Source organism: Saccopteryx leptura, chromosome 3, assembly GCF_036850995.1.
Source record: "Saccopteryx leptura isolate mSacLep1 chromosome 3, mSacLep1_pri_phased_curated, whole genome shotgun sequence".
NCBI classification, from domain to species: Eukaryota; Metazoa; Chordata; class Mammalia; order Chiroptera; family Emballonuridae; genus Saccopteryx; species Saccopteryx leptura.
The window spans coordinates 273,164,513-273,185,794 of NC_089505.1; the positions used below are offsets into that span (position 1 = coordinate 273,164,513).

The 21,282-nt window shown below is 35.1% G+C and overlaps 1 protein-coding gene across 1 annotated transcript in view; it reads right to left on the reverse strand.

The window, feature by feature from the left end:
• Positions 1-282: 282 nt before the first annotated feature.
• LOC136400941 (calmodulin-lysine N-methyltransferase-like) overlaps positions 283-21,282 on the reverse strand; it is a 33,391-nt gene continuing 12,391 nt past the window's right edge. The window contains exons 2-5 of the mRNA XM_066378368.1: positions 19,301-19,473; positions 12,951-13,015; positions 2,296-2,326; positions 283-477 (exon numbers count right to left, since the gene is read on the reverse strand). Of these exons, the coding sequence (XP_066234465.1) occupies positions 2,325-2,326; positions 12,951-13,015; positions 19,301-19,473 (240 nt within the window). The 3' untranslated portion in view covers positions 283-477; positions 2,296-2,324. The remainder of the gene's footprint in view (positions 478-2,295; positions 2,327-12,950; positions 13,016-19,300; positions 19,474-21,282) is intronic.

The window sequence follows — 21,282 nt, forward strand, 5'->3', positions numbered from 1 at the left end:
AAAATTTAAAGACTTCACAAACATGAAATAGATGGTCTACATACATAATTTTAACTGAAAACAGCTTAAGCCTTAAAAATATACAAATGAAATCATGTCCTGAAGGTAAAATGTTCATGCCATTAAATTTAATTTTAATGTAGTTTAGAGTAAGTCAAGCCATTTTCTTGCCAATATTCCAAAAATTGTTATTGGGATGAATCCTTCATTGATGAAGCAATATGGCTATTTTAAATTATCTTTTAAATGTTTGCTGATGAGATTTAAGACAATTCACAGAGATCATCCAAGTACCTGGATATATCAGACACTGAGATATTCATTCAGATTTTAATATACAGTAGTTTCTTCAACATGTGTTGAGAGAATGTTTTATTCCTTTTCAAAGTTGAAAAATCATTTGAGAATTGAAAATGCAGGACAGCATATAATAGGTACTTAATAAACACTTGTTGAGACTGCTCTTTCTTTTCCAATCTATAAATAAAGAAGAGGCAAATAAGGATAAAATTAACTACATATTTTACATATATACATATACATACATAAACATATACATATATTCACAATATTTAAAATTTCTCATAGCTCTAAACTAGTTTTTCAATTTCATTTTTTAATATAGTTCATAATTTTAACTGAAATGATTATTTCAAAAATATGTTTTATTAAAGGTACTGGTAGTTAAAAATATTTAAAATAGTATCATCTTATTTTCTATTAAATATAAATATTTGTTAATAGTTGTTGCCATTCTCAGTTAGTATGAGAAATAAATATTTCCCAAAAATGTATGATTAATCTTTTGAATTAAAAGTCATCTCCAAAAGTTTACAAGTATTTTATTTAATTAGCTTTGATAAATGAAATGACTAATCAGAATTGACTCCTTTTTTAATGGATTTTGATAGGGAGAGAGGAAAAGGAAACGGAAGAAAAAGAGGGGGGGAGAGAGAGAGAGCGTTTGTTATTCCACTTATTTATGCATTCATTGGTTGATTCTTGTATGTGCCCTGACTGGAGATTGAACACGCAACTTTGGCATACTGGGACAGAACTGACTCTTAAGTAGATAACTAAACACTCTAAAAAATATACATAGACAAACATGCCTTAAATGCCTCCAAATATATAATATGTATCAAAGGATGCAAATTCTAATGTCCGTAAGTAGAGTGGTGAGGGCATAAAATGCAGAACCTGCTCAACTCCAGATAATTACCACAACAGCTCAGACTCAAAGCACTAGATCATTATATCTAAGAGAAAGTAGAAAGCTAGGATTTTATGTGAATTTTCCTATTTCCAAATCTTGTCAGTAATTCAATTCTTTTCAATTGAATTAGCTAAGCAAAACAAGTTTGTGCTCTGAATTCAGTTTCTATTAACTTATGGGGCCTATAGTATATGTTCTATAAAAATTAAGATATGCCTATAATCTGGTAGTTAAGTTTTATTTGAGGGGGAAAAAAGATTAACAAATAGTAAATATAACAAAGTGCTAAATTGCAGGATACAAACTACAAATCTGTAGGACTCAAGGTAGAAAGATCAAAGAGAACAGTGTGAATCAATCTCCCCTTTCTTGTTACTCTAATTTCTTCTTGAGAGCTTGTTTGGAGGTTCTAGCAGGGGAGCTACTCTACACCCTTGACCAAAGAACAGCCCTCTCCTTCATCAGGGAAGGTTGCCCTCTTCCATGGAGCAAGCCACAGCTTCAGGAAGGCCGGGAAGGAAACATGCGGAGTGATGCAGGAAGAAGGGTACACCCGCCTCGCCAGCCAGACCAGCCGAATCAACCCTGGCAATCAATGGGGTGACAGATGAAACAGTCAGCTCGCCCTCACATCCTCTAAATTCTTCTTTGAAAGAATCCAGGAGACAAGCACAAGCAGAGCAGTTGTGGTTTACTTCTCAATTCCAATCCCCACTAAATTCTAATTAACTTGTCAAATATTAAAATAAAACCAAAGTCCAGGATTATTCAAAATACTATTTGTCTTTCTTTGATAATTATATAATTAAAAATGATACTTTACTTAAGCTCTAAGTCTAGGTTTCATTACACCTTTCAATCAGAAACTAAGGGACCCTTGGAAAATGGCAATGACACAGAAGTCTAGTCTTCATCCATCTGGAGGCACTAAGGCTTAAGACAGACAGTGAATTTACCACCAAGACTCTACCCGATCCAGCATTCTAGAACAAGCAGATTATAAGCATGTGGGCATAAATAATATACAAAATATACCCACAGTTTCCAACTAATAACAGATAAAATGATCTTAAACTTACCCTCATTCCTTCCAAGAGCTGTCCCCACCTCCTGAAGATATAACACAAATACACAGATGCAGGTTTCGGAGTGAAGGATGAAGGGTGAAAGGAGAGAGCATAAAAAAGATGAGGTACATAGACACAGCACTAAATTAATTCAATCATCAAATGTTTAGTTCACATCAGCATTCATACAGTGATGCAACACACACAAGCCACGCAAATGTCCAAATGGCCATAATTCTGGGTGGAAAGACTAGCCACAATCCAAACTACTTTGTTAAAGTAAAGAATATCCTTTTATTTGAGCTTTTTGTGTAGCATATTTATGTAAATAATTTTTAAATATCACTATGGTCAAAAAGAAGTACTTGCCTGACCAGGCGGTGGCGCAGTGGATAGAGTGTCAGACTGGGATGCTGAGAACCCAGGTTCGAGACCCTGAAGTCGCCAGTTTGAGCGCGGGGTCATCTGATTTGAGCAAAAAGCTCACCAGCTTGGACCCAAGGTCGCTGGCTCAAGCAAGGGGTTACTCGGTCTGCTGAAGGCCCGTGGTCAAGGCACAGAAAGCAATCAATGAACTAAGGTGTTACAATGCGCAACGAAAAACTGATGCTTCTCATCTCTCTCCGTTCCTGTCTGTCTGTCCCTGTCTATCCCTCACTCTGACTCACTCTGTCTCTGTAAAAAGAAAAAAGAAAAGTACTTTATAAAAACGGGAAAAAAAAACCCTGAAGTAAAATAAACTCCACATTTGGTTTCAGACTATTAGAAAATGCACTCTTTTGCCCCCATCCTCACTCCCCAAATCCCTACTCCATTAGATTGCCAACTACCTTTCAGAAACCCTAGAGAGCCCATTTCCCAGTGACCTTTAATCAGTCTCCTTTGAGACACAATCCACTGGACGAAATTCTTATCCATTTGCCAAAGTTATTTTCTAGCACTCCAAGTTACCACTTTTAGTTTCAGTTCCCACCATGAACTTTTAAAATTCATTTCTCACCATTTGGGGAAAATACTACCTTCAAAAAATATAGTGAAATAGTTATAAATTCCTGGGTGACCACTTACTAAATATTAATTTTTGAGCAAGTTATCACTACCTTGCAAAACTGTTCAGATTAAATGGTAATAATATTTACAAAGTTCCTGATAAATACTATCGGGAATGCAAAAGAAATGGTAGTTATTTTCATTTTATATTTTTTCCTTTTTATTGAATTTATTGAGGTGACACTGGTTAACAATTTTTTTTCCTTTTTATGAATAATGGTAGCTATTTTTAAAAAGATAGAGAAAGAAGTGCTACTCATTATTTGCTCAAAATACTTACTTGCTATACCTTCTGTAAAACTTAAAGGCACCTAAATTTGGAACAGCCCTTCAAATATATAAAGGAGAGAAAACCCAGCAGGTTTATTACAAACACATGAACTACCTTCCGGTATTATTGCACTGATTAGCATTAACACATGTTATGAATTTACAAAGGATTATAGGGTTTATTTTAGTCTTTTCTCACAATTGCAGCACTTTCTGTTATCAAAGAGAACCATTCCAACTCCATAATTTTTTATCTTAAAAGTGAATTTAAAAGAGAGGTCTTCTAAATGTTCCTTGGCTGGTAAATAGTAAAAACAAATGTATAGGGCTCTGTTTATACTTTAGAGGCATACTTACCGAATATTGTATCAAAAGAAAAACCACCCTGACAACTATGGAGCTACAATGTCAGACAACTGGAGACACAGGGCTAGTAAAACTACCATCTAGAGATCTAACCTACCCTCTAGAGATCTTATCTGACCTACCCTCTAGAAGTCCAACAAAGGCTACACATACATTGTGATCCTCTACAGAAGAGCCAAATCCAGAGCCAGTCCTGCTTACCACTGCTCCCCACCTGCACTGGGGACTCCTATAGTCTCCGGGCTGCTGACTGTTACCCATGCATATTAACCATATAATGCACTGAATCTTAAAATTGATTTTTTAAACAGAACTTACAAATTATCTCTACCCAAGCTCAATACTCTGTTATACTGAGTTTTAAACCTCTTTGTACTCTTGTGACCTAATACGGGACTGGAATTATCTGACCTCTCATTTCTTATCTCATAGAAGTACTGTATCAAAAGATACAATACATTAACATCCAACATGCTATGAGCTCCTTGGAGTAAAGTGTTAATTAAAAATAAATACTTTCTATTTTTTCACTGGTAAAATGAATCACTCCATTTTTTTTCTAGTGCTGTCCTAAGCAATTTGAGATTTTTATCAGAGCTTTCAGTCAAAAACAAATTAGTATTCATTCTGGAACTTAACGTGTAACTACTTTTATTCAAAATAAAAATAACTTTGCTTTTTTCAGATATAAAACTACTACATGCTATAAAAAAATCAAGCAGTACTGAAACGTATTAAGAGAAAGATAGTCATCAATAACCTGAATACCCAAACTATGAATATTAAGACATATTTCTATGCATATACATACCTATTTAATGGCCTTATGTATTTTACAGAAATCAGATCATATTCTCTATTGTGATTTTTTAAATGTTTGAGATCTTGAACAGCTATATAATATTCCATTTCATAAATTATTATCCATAGTTAACCAGTCACCCAAAATTAAATATTTTTTTCCAGTTATTCATTTTGCTACAATAAATACCTCTACATTCTAGCTTCACATTCTCATTTCATTATTTTTTCAAAAAGCATTTTTAGTCAAATGATATGGATACTCAAAATTATGAAACATAATATTGCCAGATTACCTCTGGAAAAGTAGAATCAATTTTAAAATCCAGCAGATAAGCCTGCCCATTTCCCTACAACTCACTGATTATTATTTATCTTCTCTCATCTTTGCCAATTTGATAAAACAAAAATTATATTTCTTTATATATTTTGAATATAGCCCCTTATCTGAACTGTTGTTCGAAAATATCATCTCCCATTTAGTTGGCTGTTTTGTTGACAGTTTCTTTTGCTGTGCAGAAGCTTCTTAGTCTGACGTAGTCCCATTCATTCATCTTTGCCTTCACTTCCCTTGCCTTTGGGGTCAAATTCATAAAATGGTCTCTATGGCCAACGTCCATGAGTTTAGAACCTATGTTTTCTTCTATGTATTTTATTGTTTCAGATTTTATATTTAGGTCTTTGACCCATTTTGAATTAATTTTTGTACAAGGAGACAAACCATAGTCGAGTTTCATTCTTTCGCATGTGGCTTTCCAGTTTTCCCAGCACCATTTATTGAAGAGGCTTTCTTTTCTCCATTGTGTGTTTTTGGCCCCTTTATCAAAGATGATTTGACCATATATATGTGGTTTTATTTCTGGGCTTTCTATTCTGTTCCATTGGTCTGAGTGTCTATTTTTCTGCCAATACCATGCTGTTTTGATTATCATGGCTCCGTAGTATAATTTGAAGTCAGGCATTGTAATGCCCCCAGCTTCATTTTTTTTCCCTTAGGGTTACTTTGGCTATTCGGGGTTTTTTATGGTTCCATATAAACCTGATGATTTTTTGTTCCATTTCTTTAAAAAATGACATTGGAATTTTGATTGGAATTGCTTGATAACACTATGAGTGAAATAAGTAAATCAGAAAAAACTAAGAACTCTATGATTCCATACATAAGTGGGGCACAAAATTGAGACTCATGGACACAGATAATAGTGCAGTGGTTACCAGGGGGAGGGGAAGGGAGGAGAGGGAAAGGGTGGTGGGAGGGGAAGGGCATAAAGAAAACCAAAATAAAGGGTGGCGGAGGACTATTTGACTTTGGGTGATGGGTATACAACAGGGGTCCCCAAACTACGGCCCATGGGCCGCATGTGGCCCCTGAGGCCATTTATCCGGCCCCTGCCACACTTCTGGAAGGGGCACCTCTTTCATTGGTGGTCAGTGAGAGGAGCACATTGACCATCTCATTAGCCAAAAGCAGGCCCATAGTTCCCATTGAAATACTGGTCAGTTTGTTGATTTAAATTTACTTGTTTTTTATTTTATTTATTTATTTATTTATTTTTGGTTCTTTATTTTAAATATCGTATTTGTTCCCGTTTTGTTTTGTTTTTTTTTTACTTTAAAATAAGATATGTGCAGTGTGCATAGGGATTTGTTCATAGTTTTTTTTATAGTCCGGCCCTCCAATGGTCTGAGGGACAGTGAACTGGCCCCCTGTATAAAAAGTTTGGGGACCCCTGGTATACAACATAATCGAATGTCAAAATAATCTGGAGATGTTTTCTCTAAATCTATGTGCTCTAGTTGACCAACGTCACCTCATGAAAATTAATTGTCTAAATAAAACTATAAAAAATATTTGTATTTTTGTCTTGATTGATTTAGAGAGAAAGGAAGAGACAGAGAAAAAAAGAAACATTGATTTGCTGTGCCACATATTTATGCAACATATTTATTTCTTCATTGGTTGATTTTTGTATGTGCCCTGACCTGGGGATGCAACCCGCTACCCTGACTTATCAGGACAATGCTCTAACCAACTGAGCTACCTGGCCAGGGAAATATATCTCGGCTTTAATTGTATTTCCTTGCTTCATTATTAGTAAAATAATCATTTCATGTGTTTATAGAACATTGGTATTTCCTTTGTAAATATCTTTTCCTAATTTGTGTCTACATTTTGTTTGATAGTTTTCCAATCTGTTTTTGCTATTGCTTTGTAGGAACACTTTATAGAATTTAAAAAAATGCATCTTTGTCTGTATATATGTCAAAAATAATAATTACCAGTTTGTCACTTGTCTTTCAACTATTTTGATATATTTTTAATAAAATGACTTGAAGTCTTTATGTAGTTCACCTATACATCTTTAAGTTCACGAAGCTTGGGTAACACTTAGAAGGGCATTTCTATTTCAATATCGTAAAATGATTCATCTGAGCTATCTAGGAGTGTTAGAAATTTTTAATTAAATATATAATCCATCTTAAATTTATTTTGGTAGATAATATAAAGGAGAAATTCCGCTTTATTTTTTCTAAATTGCTAGTCAGTGGTCCCAATACTATATATATATATATATGTATATATATATATATATGTGTGTATATATATATATATATATATATCCATCCTTTCCTCTCACACTAAATTCTATCTTCACTCTACGATAAATCACATATATTTATCTTTCTAAACTCTTTATTCTAAAATATTGATTTACAAGTGTTTTTCTGCAATAACACCATAATTTTAATTAGGTAGCTCTGCAGTGTTTTCATATACAAAAGAATGCAATATATCAAAATAGGATGGCAGACACCAAAAATATTTCCTGTCTTGTGCTAACTTTCAATATTAAAGATATTGAGGGCCTGGCTGGTTGGCTCAGAGGTAGAGCGTCGGCCCAGCATGTGGAAGTCCCAGGTTCTATTCCCGGTCAGGGCAGAGAGGAGAACTGACCATCTACTTCTCCACTTTTTCCCTTTCTCTCTCTCTCTCTCTCTCCTCCTCCTCCTCCTCCTGCAGCCATGGCTCAACTGGCTCAAGAGAGCTGGCCTTGGGTGCTGAGGATGGCACCTTGGCCTATGCCTCAGGCACTAAAAAAATGGCTCTGGTTTCAATGGAGCAACAGCCCCCCTAGTAGCTTGCCGGGTAGATCTCAGTTGGAGCGCATGTGGGAGTCTGTCTCTCTGCCTCCTCTCCTCTCACTAAAATTAGAAAAAAAAATAAGTTAAAAATAGAGCAAATAATCATAAGAGCTGTTTTACATTTTTAAAATCAAACTACCTTATCAATTGTATATTTATACATCATTACACAAACTCACACACACAGAACTTTATTTAAATGAAGAAACACTTTCAAAATCCAAGCTGACATCACTGAAGTTTTAATAATTCCACCAATATTACAGACCCTAACTACATAAGACAATAACAATAAAAAATGAAAAAACTAAAAATTTGGACTGTATTTCCTGAGACATTTCACTTCAGGTTTCCCAAATACAGGTAGAAAGTGAAAATATGTTGTATTTTAATAAGAGTATTTCTTTAGCCCTGGCCAGATAGCTCAGTTGGTTAGAGCATCATCCCGAAGGGCAGAGGTTGTCAGTTCGGTCCTCAGTCAGGGCACAGACAGGGACAGCTCAACGTGCCTCTCTCTCCCTTCCTCTTTTGCTACAATCAATAAATAAATTTTTTTAAATGAATAGTTCCTTAAATAATAACTGACTACTAACCAAAAAGAGATCAGTTCTGGGTACATCACAAAACAGGTTCTGTCGTCAGAGCACTAGGAAGGATCCAGAAACAGGAGAATGTAGCTGTGTGCAGTAAAGGTCCAGTTTGATCCCAGGATCCACTGGGGGTGGGGGTGGGGGGAGGAATCACACTATCACACGTAACAGTATATGAAGTGGAGGAGCTGCAGATTTCTCCAGGAGTCCACGAGACACCAAGCACCACAAAGGAGGAAAAAAATGTTTTTCAAATAACAAAAGGACAAAGAATAGCAGAAGGAATTTTACCAACATATTTCCCCAAATTGAAGCTTCAGTGTTAGCCCAAATTCCTACTGCACACAAGGTTACCACAATAAAATATAATAACTAGCGACTTCCTAACTTTTAAAGGCTTATATACATTATATTATATACTATATAATGTATACAATAAACTGTATGAAAAGTATTAACTCATCTGTTTATGCCACCAAGCGAGGACCATGTGCTCAAAAATGAAGCTCTTGTATCCCAAATACCAAATATGTGGTTGAATTATATATAAATACTATGACGGCCAAATTTGGATCAACAAATTGCTAAAGAGAATTTTTTTTTTTTTTTTTCATTTCAATAGAGGAAAGAGACACCTTTGGAGAAAGAGAAAATGGTTTCAGAAAAGACATAGCATGATGGGCTTCTTTGATCAGAGGTCAGGGACTGGTGGGAAAGGAGACTCTGCCCACAGAGAAAACAGAAGCAAGAGATCTGCCGCCGTGATGGCTGACTGCCCTCCGACCCACGTGTCCGACTGACATGTTACATGGAACACAGACGCAGCCAGCACCTCATCTGTGGGGAAGAGGGTCCTCCAATACTTCTCTCTAGGTAGCTTGACAGCATCTCTTTCCAGGCATGATGAATGAATAAAATAACTTGGATATTTTAAAAGGAAGTAGGTTCTCAAGTAATACACCTATCCCTAGTTGGAGGCAACCAAGAAAAAAGCTTACCTTTCAAAATCATTTGTTTTCCACAATAACAAATATAAACATATAAAAATAAGATTGATAGAGCAATGAATAATGCAAAAATGATTGTGTGAGATTCACATTAATTGCTTCCTACAACATTCAAAGGAATTTAAACAGTGAGAAGATATCTCAAAAATATAAAACACTTTATAGGTCATACATTTAAAAACATACAACACTTCTAAATAATAAATGTAAATATAAATAATGTTTTCTTTTCTAATATATCAGGAAATAAGAAACTAGAGGTTTTATTTATTTTCCAACATTAAGGATTTTCCCATATCTTTTTGGAAATTTACAATGAATAAAACCATTACTTGTTTTTTAAATTAGCTTAAAATTTAGATTAATGGTTCTACAAACCATCAGTATATTTTATATATACATAAATATTGTGTATATATATATATATATACTATATAAACACATAGCAGATTCTGTAACTATAAAATACTTTAAGTTCTTTTTTATAGTATCAGGGAACTCAAAACTAATTCCTGAAATATATGGCAAATTCTATCTATCGGTTCTCTCATAGTTTTAGAAACGTTTTTCCTCATTCTATACCTCCCTCAGTGTACTTACTATCAATGTGCTAACACGGTGGTGATTTAGGAATTGATATTCTTGTATAGAACTTCCTCTTTATATCACTATAAACAAGACCAAAGTATTCTTTTATTTGAAGCTAGACATATAAAAATTGAACTGATACATAAAACAAAAAGTAAATAAACTAAAAAAATTTGTCAGAAAAATCTATTTTCTATATTAGTTGTTGAATATATTAAATATATTAAAATAAATCAAATGGGGATATTTAAACATACGTCTTTATGTTTACACAATGAAAGCCTACAGTTTATTCAAGTTAATAATTCCAAGTATACTGAGCAGTGAGACAGAATTATGATGTGGCGCCCTCTGCTGGGCTTTCCAGTCACAAACTCCACCTAAATCACAATTAGTGTAAAATCAAACACTTGGCGGCATCAAGTGAAAAGTCACTTTTTCAATCTTTGATCACTTTAGGCTGTGGCAAAGGTTATATTAAAATTCTAATTAATACTTAATTTATTGTAACAGGTCTTTACTAATTTATCATTATGCAAAATATCCATATAGATTCTTCTTTTAAAATAAAGAGTATAACATAAAAGTTACACTAAACATGTTTTAATAGGTCTTATTTTTGTCACCACTTCTATCATTTGGTATATTCAGGTCTTGAAGGCCACATTAACAAATTAATATTTTGGTAATTTAATCTATTTTTCCTTCTTTGTTAGTTTAATCAAAATAGTTCATTTAAAAAAAATCAAACTAACCCTTAACATTATATTCATTATTAGAAAAAAACTGAAAGTTTTAGAGGTACTTTCACCAGTAATAATAAATAACTTCAATTTATTGTCAACTATGAAAATGTAATATATGTTATACACTTTCTATACATTATATCAAGTAGTAACAAGAGACTTAAAAAAAATGTGGCTCATGGAAATGATATAAATTGCTCCAGATGAATTTCAGTCTCAAGATTCAAATGTAGGTACGTCTCATACCAAAGACTCAAACCTTTCTACATAAAGACGTATGTTTAAATATCCCCATTTGATTTATTTTAATATATTTAATATATTCAACAACTAATATAGAAAATAGATTTTTCTGACAAATTTTTTAGTTTATTTACTTTTTGTTTTATATATCAGTTCAATTTTTATATGTCTAGCTTCAAATAAAAGAATACTTTGGTCTTGTTTATAGTGATATAAAGAGAAAGTTCTATACAAGAATATCAATTCCTAAATCACCACCGTGTTAGCACATTGATAGTAAGTACACTGAGGGAGGTATAGAATGAGGAAAAACCTTTCATACATATGTCGCTATCCATCAAAAAGAAACCTACATTATTTTAAATATTTTTAGGATTTTTTATATTTATAAGTTCCTTCATGACAACAGACAGCAGTGAAAAAATATTTTTAACGTGCAATTCCTCCATTTGTCAATGCAACAACAACTGGAGGTCTGGGAGGCAAGTTCCTAAGAAAAAAATGTTAGAGCAGTATAAGGTATTAGTTATTCAATATATAAAATAATAGCTTAGACCTTTAGGAAAATACTTCATTTTACATAATGCTGCCAGCTAGTGGCCCTATTTCATACTGAACCACTGGTAACAATACTTCACTTTTTACACTACTGAATCAAAATTTCCACATTTAACATTCTCAAATAACATTCCAAAATTATGTATGCCTAAACCTGACTTAATAATATTTTTACATTATCCCAGAACTAAAGGAAAATGTCTCCTCAACACCATTAGCATCCCCCTGGCCAGTCCTTGCCCAAAACCCCAATAAAAATATGAAATATGTCTACATAAGAAAGAATTCATGAAGTGCCAACATGTAGAAACTAAAAGATACATATGTCGCTATCCATCAAAAAGAAACCTACATTATTTTAATATTTTTAGGATTTTTTATATTTATAAGTTCCTTTATGACAAAATATATATTTTTCTATACAATGAAAAGTTTACTATAATGTGGGCATTAGAACTAAGTATTATTAGACATTATTTTATACAGACTTAAAATCAGAGAGCATTTGATAAAATAGTACTACTAGCAAAGAATATTGTTTAGTTCAGACAATAAGTACGTAGTGATAGTTCTGAAATTTCCTTTGAGAAAAAAAATTTGAGTATAATTTTTATATTTAAAACCATCATATCAGACATTGATAATTCTTTAAGATAAATATCCTATGCAAGATGCATGAAGGAATATACAGCTTCTAACACACTGTGTTGTTTAGACCAATAATATAAAGATATTCTTGTTTGATTTCTTTAGTCATATGACATTATAATTATTTAAATGATTTTCTCAATGGAGAAATCACGACTCACAGACTTATATGAAAAAACAATATACTCTTTAATATTATAATCTGGCCTAAAACAAAAACATTCTGGTATTGAAGTATATTAGCTGCAAAGAAAACATTTTCTGGGTTCATTCTGTAATGAGAGAAAAGAAGCAGGAAGTGGAAAAAAAAGCACCCAAAACACAACAAAGAAGAAAGAGACAGCCCCTTTGTTGGATTAACTGAAGAGGTCAAAATGAAAACAAGAAACAAAAGAGATAGAACTGGAAAGTCCAGTGTTCACTCTGACCTACATTCTGTCGCGCACACACACACAACCACCAAGTGTAAAACTGCCTCATCCCACTTAGTAGGCGTATTGTATATGAGGCTTACTTTGCAGCATAAAACAGTAATGCACACACACATGCACATACACATTAGTCAGTATAATAAACATTAGTGAGAACAAACACCAATTATAAATTCACTTTTGAAAACACTAAAAATATTTCTATGTAGTGATCATATAACTTACAAACATTTCCTGTATTGTCAAAGCTGGTAAGAACATCTTCAACATTCAAAGATCCACTATTATGCCTAGAAAGGAATAAAACATTCTTTAATGATTCTGGAATATTAAGATTTGCTAATTTTTAAAAAAAGCTGAGACTGCTTTGTGAAACACCCAATACTAATAAACCCTTGCATGTTGTATTTTTAAAATATTTCTGCCCACTAGAGGGAGAAGGAAAAGAAGTAACAGAATATAGTCCTCCCAATATTAATGAAATGACTTTTCCTGGTCATCAATTTAATTTTCAAATACTAATATTTTTATTTTTGTTGCTTTAGCTAATGTTAGTTTTGTTGCTTTAATTAAAAGATTAACCTTTTTAAAAATAACAAAACAAAACTAAATAAAACCTTACACTTGGAGAATCACAAAAATGCCAGACCAGGCGGTGGTGCAGTGGGTAGAGCATCAGACTGAGACACAGAGGACCCAGGTTCAAAACCCTGAGGTCACTAGCTTACGCATGGGATCACAGACATTACCCTATGGTCACTGGTTTGAGCCCAAAGGTCGCTGGCTTGAGCAAGGGGTCACTCGCTCTACTGTAGCCCTGCCCCCGGGTCAAGGCACATGTGAGCAAGCAATCATTGAACAACTAAGGTGCCACAACAAAAGAATTGATGCTTCTCATCTCGCTCCCTTCCTGTCTGTCTGTCCCTATCTGTCCCTCTTTCTGACTCTGTCTCTGTCAAAAAAAAGAGAAAAAGAAAAATCAACCTCCAGAATCTCAACAATACATACACATCCTCTATAACAGCCCACAAAATTCAGAACTTCAGTCACAAAGAATTAATCAACCTTGGGTCTGCACATTCCAGCTATAAGAAGTTCTAAATGTCAAAAGGCAAATTCTTTGTATCTTTGCCCACTAATCTTAATCTCACTCCCTTTAATTCTAATCTCACTTCACTTGAAAGCCCTTTAAGTATTTAATTTAATGACTGTTTTATTAATCTTTATAAAAGATGCTATTTTTCATATACAAAGAGACCCAACAGTCAATAGGTCATAGAGTCTGAGTTACTTTCCAGGGGTGGTAAAATATCGGTGCTACTATGTCTATCATCTTCTACATTCTACCCTAAGAACCTAACACCTATAGTTCTTTGAGTGTTATAGCAGGTTATAATAACCATATATAATAAAACTTCCCTCATCAACATTACTTTAACTTTGTCATTAAAATTTATCATAAATGATATATAGTGTTATGAAATGAATTGTCTCTTGCCCAAAATTGATATGTTGAATATTTAAACCCCAGTACCTCAGAATGTAACTGTATTTGGAGGTTAGGCCTTCAAAGAGGCAATTAAATTAAATTGCAGTTGTTAGGGTGGGCCCTAATCCATTATGACTAGTGTCCTTAGAAGAAAAGGACATCAGAACCCAGACCACAGGGCTTGTGCACAGAGGGACTACGTGAAGAGACAGGAAGAGGGCAGCCATGAGAGTCAGGGAGAGGCCTTGAAGGAAACCACACCTGCGACAGCTTGATCCCACACTTCTGCACTCAAAACTGTGAGAAAACAAATTTATTGTTTAAGACCTCCAGTCTACAGTGTTTTGTTTTGGGAGCCCTAGAAAACTGAAACATATAGTAAGAGAATACAGGCAACCTATTACCCTTTTCAGAAAAAAAAACTTTACTTCTATCATAGAGACCCAGTTCTGTGATAGATTGAATGAAAATGCAAAATGTTACTTGCCAAAAAGCATTGGGCTCAGCAGGTAATGAAGTTACCAACCACAAATCAAACTTTCATCACCATAACACAATGATGCTGTAGCCTCTCTGTGCATGCAAGATTCTAGGTATAGGTGAAGTTATTTATGGTAACACGTAAAACTACATGTGAGGCAAGAGGAAAAAGAACAAAGTATTAATCATCTAAAATACAAGATGAAACTACTGAGAGCACATTGTCCATACCATTTTGCAACATCTGTTTTTTCATTTAAAAACTTGGCTGCCAAGTAGTCCAGTGAGTTGAATGTTTGCATCAAAATGATTTTCAATACTCACTTTGGAACAAAGAGGCAACCATCCTCAGACATAGAGAAAAGACAAAAGATCTTGAGGATATAATAACCTAACATTTATGTTGTCCAAACTTTTGCTTCATATGAAAAGTCAAGAAGGGAAATTCTTTATTCCTTCATTTTAAGTATCATCTTGTAAAGCTGACAGGAAATAATGGTCAAAGTTTTAATATGGACCATTGCTTATATACCTTTTAATAATATAAGAACGATACAACTTTGTACTTTGAATTCAGAAATATCTACATATTTACCCACCTGAGATACTAGTTTCAAGACTAATTTTTTTTTTTTTTTTTTTTTGGTATTTTTCTGAAGTTGGAAACGGGGAGGCAGACAGACTCCCGCATGCGCCTGACCGGGATCCACCCGGCATACCCACCAGGGGGCGATGCTCTGCCCATCTGGGGCGTCACTCTGTTGCCACCAGAGCCATTCTAGCGCCTGAGGCAGAGGCCATGGAGCCATCCTCAGCACCTGGGGCCAACTTTGCTCCAATGGAGCCTTGGCTGCAGGAGGGGAAGAGAGAGACAGAGAGGAAGGAGAGGGGGAGGAGTGGAGAAGCAGATGGGCACTTCTCCTGTGTGCCCTGGCCGGGAATCGAATCCGGGACTCCTGCACACCAGGCCGACGCTCTGCACGGCCAGGGCCTAAGACTAACCAAATTTTAAAGGAACAAAAATCAACACATAGGGCAATTTTAAGGAGGACAAGACTAATAAAAAGTATTGGTAAGTATTAATCACCATATATACATCATCTCTGTAGAACTGAGAACATGAAAATGGAGCTTATATTTATGATCTATGAGGAACAGAGCAGCCCAAATGCTCACACCTCTACTAGAACCCAGAAGCAGATCCACCTTATAACACGCAGTGATCGCCATTCTTCCCCACAGAGAGTGTGATGGCTTTCTCAGTAGCTGATGGCTCTGCCTTGCACCTTCTCACCTCTGTACATTTGCTGGTGCCCTTGCCCTCATTGGGAATGATTTCTCCTTTTCTCCCACAACTTTCAAATACTTCCAGATCCAGTTAAACTGCTATTTCTCAGGGCCTTCCAAAAAATCATTCTTACCTTTAAATTCCTAATATGTGTGAAGTTTTCCCTCATTTGGTAATTAGTTATGCACCGCCTGGTGAGAGTCCTTAGAATAGATGATTAACTTTCTTTCATATTTAATTATGTATTTAAGCTCCTTGAGGATAGTACATCTTATATTTGTTTACCTATATAGATGGTGCTATTAAATATTTACTGATTTGAATTTATTTAAAACTATTCATCACTTTTTTCAATCATTCCATAGTGTTGATTTAACAAACGAGAAATATAGAGGAAGATGATAGTACTCCATTTTAAAACTTCTCTCTAAATCACTACTTCTGGCTAGTGCAAGTGATTTTCTTAGAACATTTCACCATTTCAAAGGATTTTAGATCTTCCTTCCCCACAACTGTCATCAGTTTTAGCTCAAATAAACTCTTATAAAAATTCTCTAAAAAAAAAATCAAGCTTTTCAAAAGTTTACATAATACAATTCAGATAATACTGAAGACAATAGATTAAGGTAGCTAAAGCAATGTCATGGAAACACGTTGAGAAGAGTTGATATGATGAGCTACCAAAGGAAGAAAAATGGAGATCCATGTTAAACAGATAACTGAAAACAAAGAAAAGCAGTAACTGTAAGAAACCAATCTGAACAAAACTGGCAACAGAATGTAATGAACTATTCTTGGCAAAAATCCTCCCCTACCTAAGTAATGTCAATAATTTTTGCAATTTCCCAAACAGTGACAGAATTATGGAGTAAGAAATGGAATGCTTAGAAGAATCAATGAGGAAATAGATGCATGATTGCCTCCCAGGAGGCAAGATGTGTAGAAGTTAAGTTGGGTGATGGGTCCATGAAACTTTCGTACTATTTTTGTAATTTCTTCAGTATCTGTAATTATCTCAAAATAAAAGTGTTTAAAAGTACAGGCTGTGGAGTCAGACTACCAGGGTTTGAATAGAGGCATAATCAGTTATTGGCTGTGTGACCTCAATCGAGTTATTTAACCTCTTTGGGTCTCACTTTCCTCATCTGTGAAATGAGGATGATAACAGTATTTATCTCATAAGGTGTTGTGTGGATGAAATAAGCTAATACATGTAAACCACTCACAATAGTACTTGTCACATAGTAGGCACTCAATAGACAGCCATTATTAATATTTTATGGTTTTTAAAAATTTATTCTAAGATCACATTCAGCTCTAGAATTGTATATGTTTAAGCTATTCAGGCAAATTTTTAGCTCAGTCACCTATCTTCTCTCTATAAAGTAGAATTAAACTTCATATTTATATAGACATATTTCTATTTATTCTTTCAAAAATGGCTATTTCACAGCCTGTTGGACAGGAGTCTCAGTTGACATTCTAGCCTCACCTGCCACTATATACAGATCATCTCTATCCACCAGGTGGAGAACCACACCTTATTTTAAGTTCTCAACAACAGATTTCACATGCTGTCTGGCAATGCTTACCAGGAGCTTGAAGATGTCAGGAAACTATTATTGGCACAGTTTACATTTATTGCCTCTTGTCACCAGTAGATGTAGAAGATACATTTTAGAAGTTTCTTTCTGAAGACCCCTACTAGACCACTCTGTTTTTCCTTCTCTTTAATTTCCATATAGATACTATCTTTCAATTGTTTATCCTCATTTCTACTTTCCAGAGTTATTGTAAGGATTACATGGATTAGAATACATCAAAGCAATTAGCTCTGTACCTGGCTCATACTAAGCATCTAATGCATTTTTCTTTCTTTCTTAACCAAGGACTAAACTAATTATCTCCAGCAGAATGTGAGGCAGTGAGGTACTTTAATTAGAATCTCATACAGAATGAACAGGCAAGCTAACAAACCCAAACATTTTTATCTTCCATTTGAAGTTCTCAATAAAGCAGTATTACAAAACCAGGTCCTAACTGTTCTTTCCTGCTCAGCCTAGTCAATTTTTATCCAAATCCCAAAATTTAGCTATTATGGTATCATTTAAAGCTTAGATATTTTAAACTAACATAGTTGGCGCAGTGGATAGAGCGTCGGACTAAGATGCAGAGGACCCAGGTTCCAGACCCCGAGGTTGCCAGCTTGGGCACAGACTCATTTGGTTTGAGCAAAAGTTCACCAGCTTGGACCCAAGGTTGCTGGCTCAAGCAAGGGGTTACTCGGTCTGCTGCAGCCCCACGGTCAGGGCACATATGAGAAAGCAATCAATGAACAACTAAGGTGTTGCAACGAAAAACTAATAATTGATGCTTCTCATCTCTCTCCGTTCCTGTCTGTCTGTCCCTATCTATCCCTCTCTCTGACTCTCTCTGTCTCTGTAAAAAAAGAAAAAAAAAAAGACACACACACACACACACACACACACACACACACACACACGCATGCACGCACACACACTATAAATACACATCCTTTGGGAGAACTTTTTTCCTAAAATTATTCCTAGCCTTACCTAAACCTTATTCAGTTACATTTCCACTTAAAATGTTTTTTGCTCTTTTTACAGTTACTGTAAATGTGCCCCTCCCTCCCTTTCAAAATGTGAAATCTTGTCAAAAAAAGGGCAGATATTATAATATCAAACACTTACAGTAATAGTGCAACACGCTAGACTGTAACTGCAAAGGAAAGGTAATTCAGTAAAAATGGTATCTTGTTCCTTCAGTTTGCAACTCTCATCTCTTTTCTAATGATTTTTAAAGCCAGAATAGTCTGCACGCTTTTCACAATATCTATGTTTTCAGTTGAATTTTCTCCTCCTATTCTTAAAATTCTATTCTGAAAGTGACAAAATATGAATGGGATAAATACCAAAGCTTGATTTTTGTAGATAACTACTACCTGAAGAGTAGTTTTGAAAAATTCTGTTTTCACTTTCAGCCTTCCTTGCCTCACAAAGAACTTGGCTTTTTGTCATAATCAAATGCTATGAGAGAATGGTTAAATGAACCCTTTGATTTGCAACACAGTTTATCCTCAAATGCCACTACATTTCTGAAAATTTTTTTCTTTAGTTCTGAGAATACAGCAAGACCCAGTTAAAGCAGCAGGAATTCCTAACCCAGTTGGAAACCCTAAGGTCTGATAAAGACTGCCTGCAAACTCAATAGAATGAACAATGAGGTTATTATTGTTTCTCCTTTATAAGAGAAAAATGCTTTATAAAAAAAAGTCTTAACTGTAGTGATGTTTACCTTAAGAAAATACTGTATTCAGGGTAGAAGACACTTGTATACTGGACCCATTCACCAAATTCCTCTCCAGTTTTCCTTTTGTTGGTTTCTGTTACTGAAAACAGATTAAATGATTCAAATCTTCTTACAGATACATGTCGTAGACAATCATCCAGGTGTTTTTGCTTCAGAACCTTTGAAATAAAACCAAATATTCTGGTCATATTATATAAACATAAGTTAAGTGTTCAAAGTTTAAGTCATAAGAGGACTTTCATTTCCAATAAAGGACAATTAGATAATTCAGAGCAACCTCTTACTGAAGACAACTAGGAAAGATGGACAAAATATTTTAAAACACTATTTGAAGGCATCAGAGAGCAAAGAAGATGGTGAAGATTTACCAATCTAATGTCTTTCTTTCTTTCTTCCTTTTTTTTTTAAGAGACAGGCAGGGAGAGAGATTGACAGGAACATCAAGCTGTTCCTGTATGTGCCCTGACCAGGGATCAAACCGGCAACCTCTGCACTTCCGGATAACACTCCTACCAACCAAGCCATCTGGCCAGGGCTTTTAATATCTTTAAAAGGAGGTAAATCTAGAGAAGTGAGCTGGGCTTTTGCAGCCACTTTTACTGTGGGACATTTGTCAATTCCAAAAGAATGAGCTGAGAGACAGCAACACCTTTTACAGTTTGTAGAATTAGAGAGTAAAGCAGGGGCAGATATCTTATTCTGAGCCTGTCCACACATGGCGTGCACGTGTGTGTGTGTATGTGTGTGTGTGTGTGTGTGTGTGTGTGTGTGTGTTAAGATAAATCAAATGAAATTTTGTTGGTATCATTGAAAATTGGGTTTTTAAGTGTAAGGGAAAGGAGATAAAACTGTGAGATTAATAAAGTTAAGTAAAAATCCTGTGGCTCTGAATCTGAATGATATATTCCTTCTTTTTTTTTTTTTTTTTTAATTTAGTGAGAGGAGGGTAGGCAGACAGAGACTCCCCTGACTGGGATCCACCCAGCATGCCCACTAGGGGGCAATGCTCTGCCCATCTGGGGCCCTTGCTCTGTTGCAACCAGAGCCATTTTTAGCACCTGAGATGGAGGCCATGGAGCCATCATCAGTGCCCAAGGCCAGCTCACTCCAACCAAGCCATGGCTTATTGCATTTATTGCATTTTTTTCACATTCTACGTGCCTTTCCCACATCTGACCACTGAAAAAGTCTAGAAACAATGACCAACTATCAGCAATGAGCACATGTTGCCATCTCTAAATACTATTTTCAATTACAACAGAATAAGGCCCCTGGAGAAACTGTTAGATAGCACAAGAGTCTCTAAGCCTGGAGGGTTCTTACTAAATGCTATTTTTGCTAAATGTTAAAATGTAACACAGTATTTTGCAGACCTAACTGTAACCAAATAAGCTGGACTAGAACCCAAGGACAAGTATAGCAACTGCAAAGAAGAAACCAACATGTAATTAACCAGATAGTGTGTATAAGCAATAGTGAAAGCTCTTTTCAGGGAGACAGAGGTTTAGATGTGAATCCCTTGTCTCCTTTACTTGAGGCAAGTAAATAAAACTACCTAACAGCCATGTCTTGTTCTTGAATAGAACACCCCAAGTGGCAAACCCATTGTATTTAGTTATAAAATGGCAGGAACTGTACAGGATGGGGCAAAAGCAGGTTTGCAGTTGTTTGTATGGAAAATAATACAATAATAAATAATAATGCCACAATGAACTGTTTCACATGCTCACAACTGTAAACCTGCTTTTGCCTCATACTGTATAAGATGAGCCTGAAACATTCTACACAAGAAAACAAAAGCCATATTTCAAATGTAGAAAAGAAAGGCTCTTAGCATGAGTAACTTTTGGCAGAACTTACGTTCTCTAAAACAAAGAGATTTTTAGCAGAACTTACTTTTTCTAAGACTCTCTTCTCTGCCCCTGGCCTTGAGGCTAGTTTCCCAGGCTGTGGCCTTGGATAGTTCT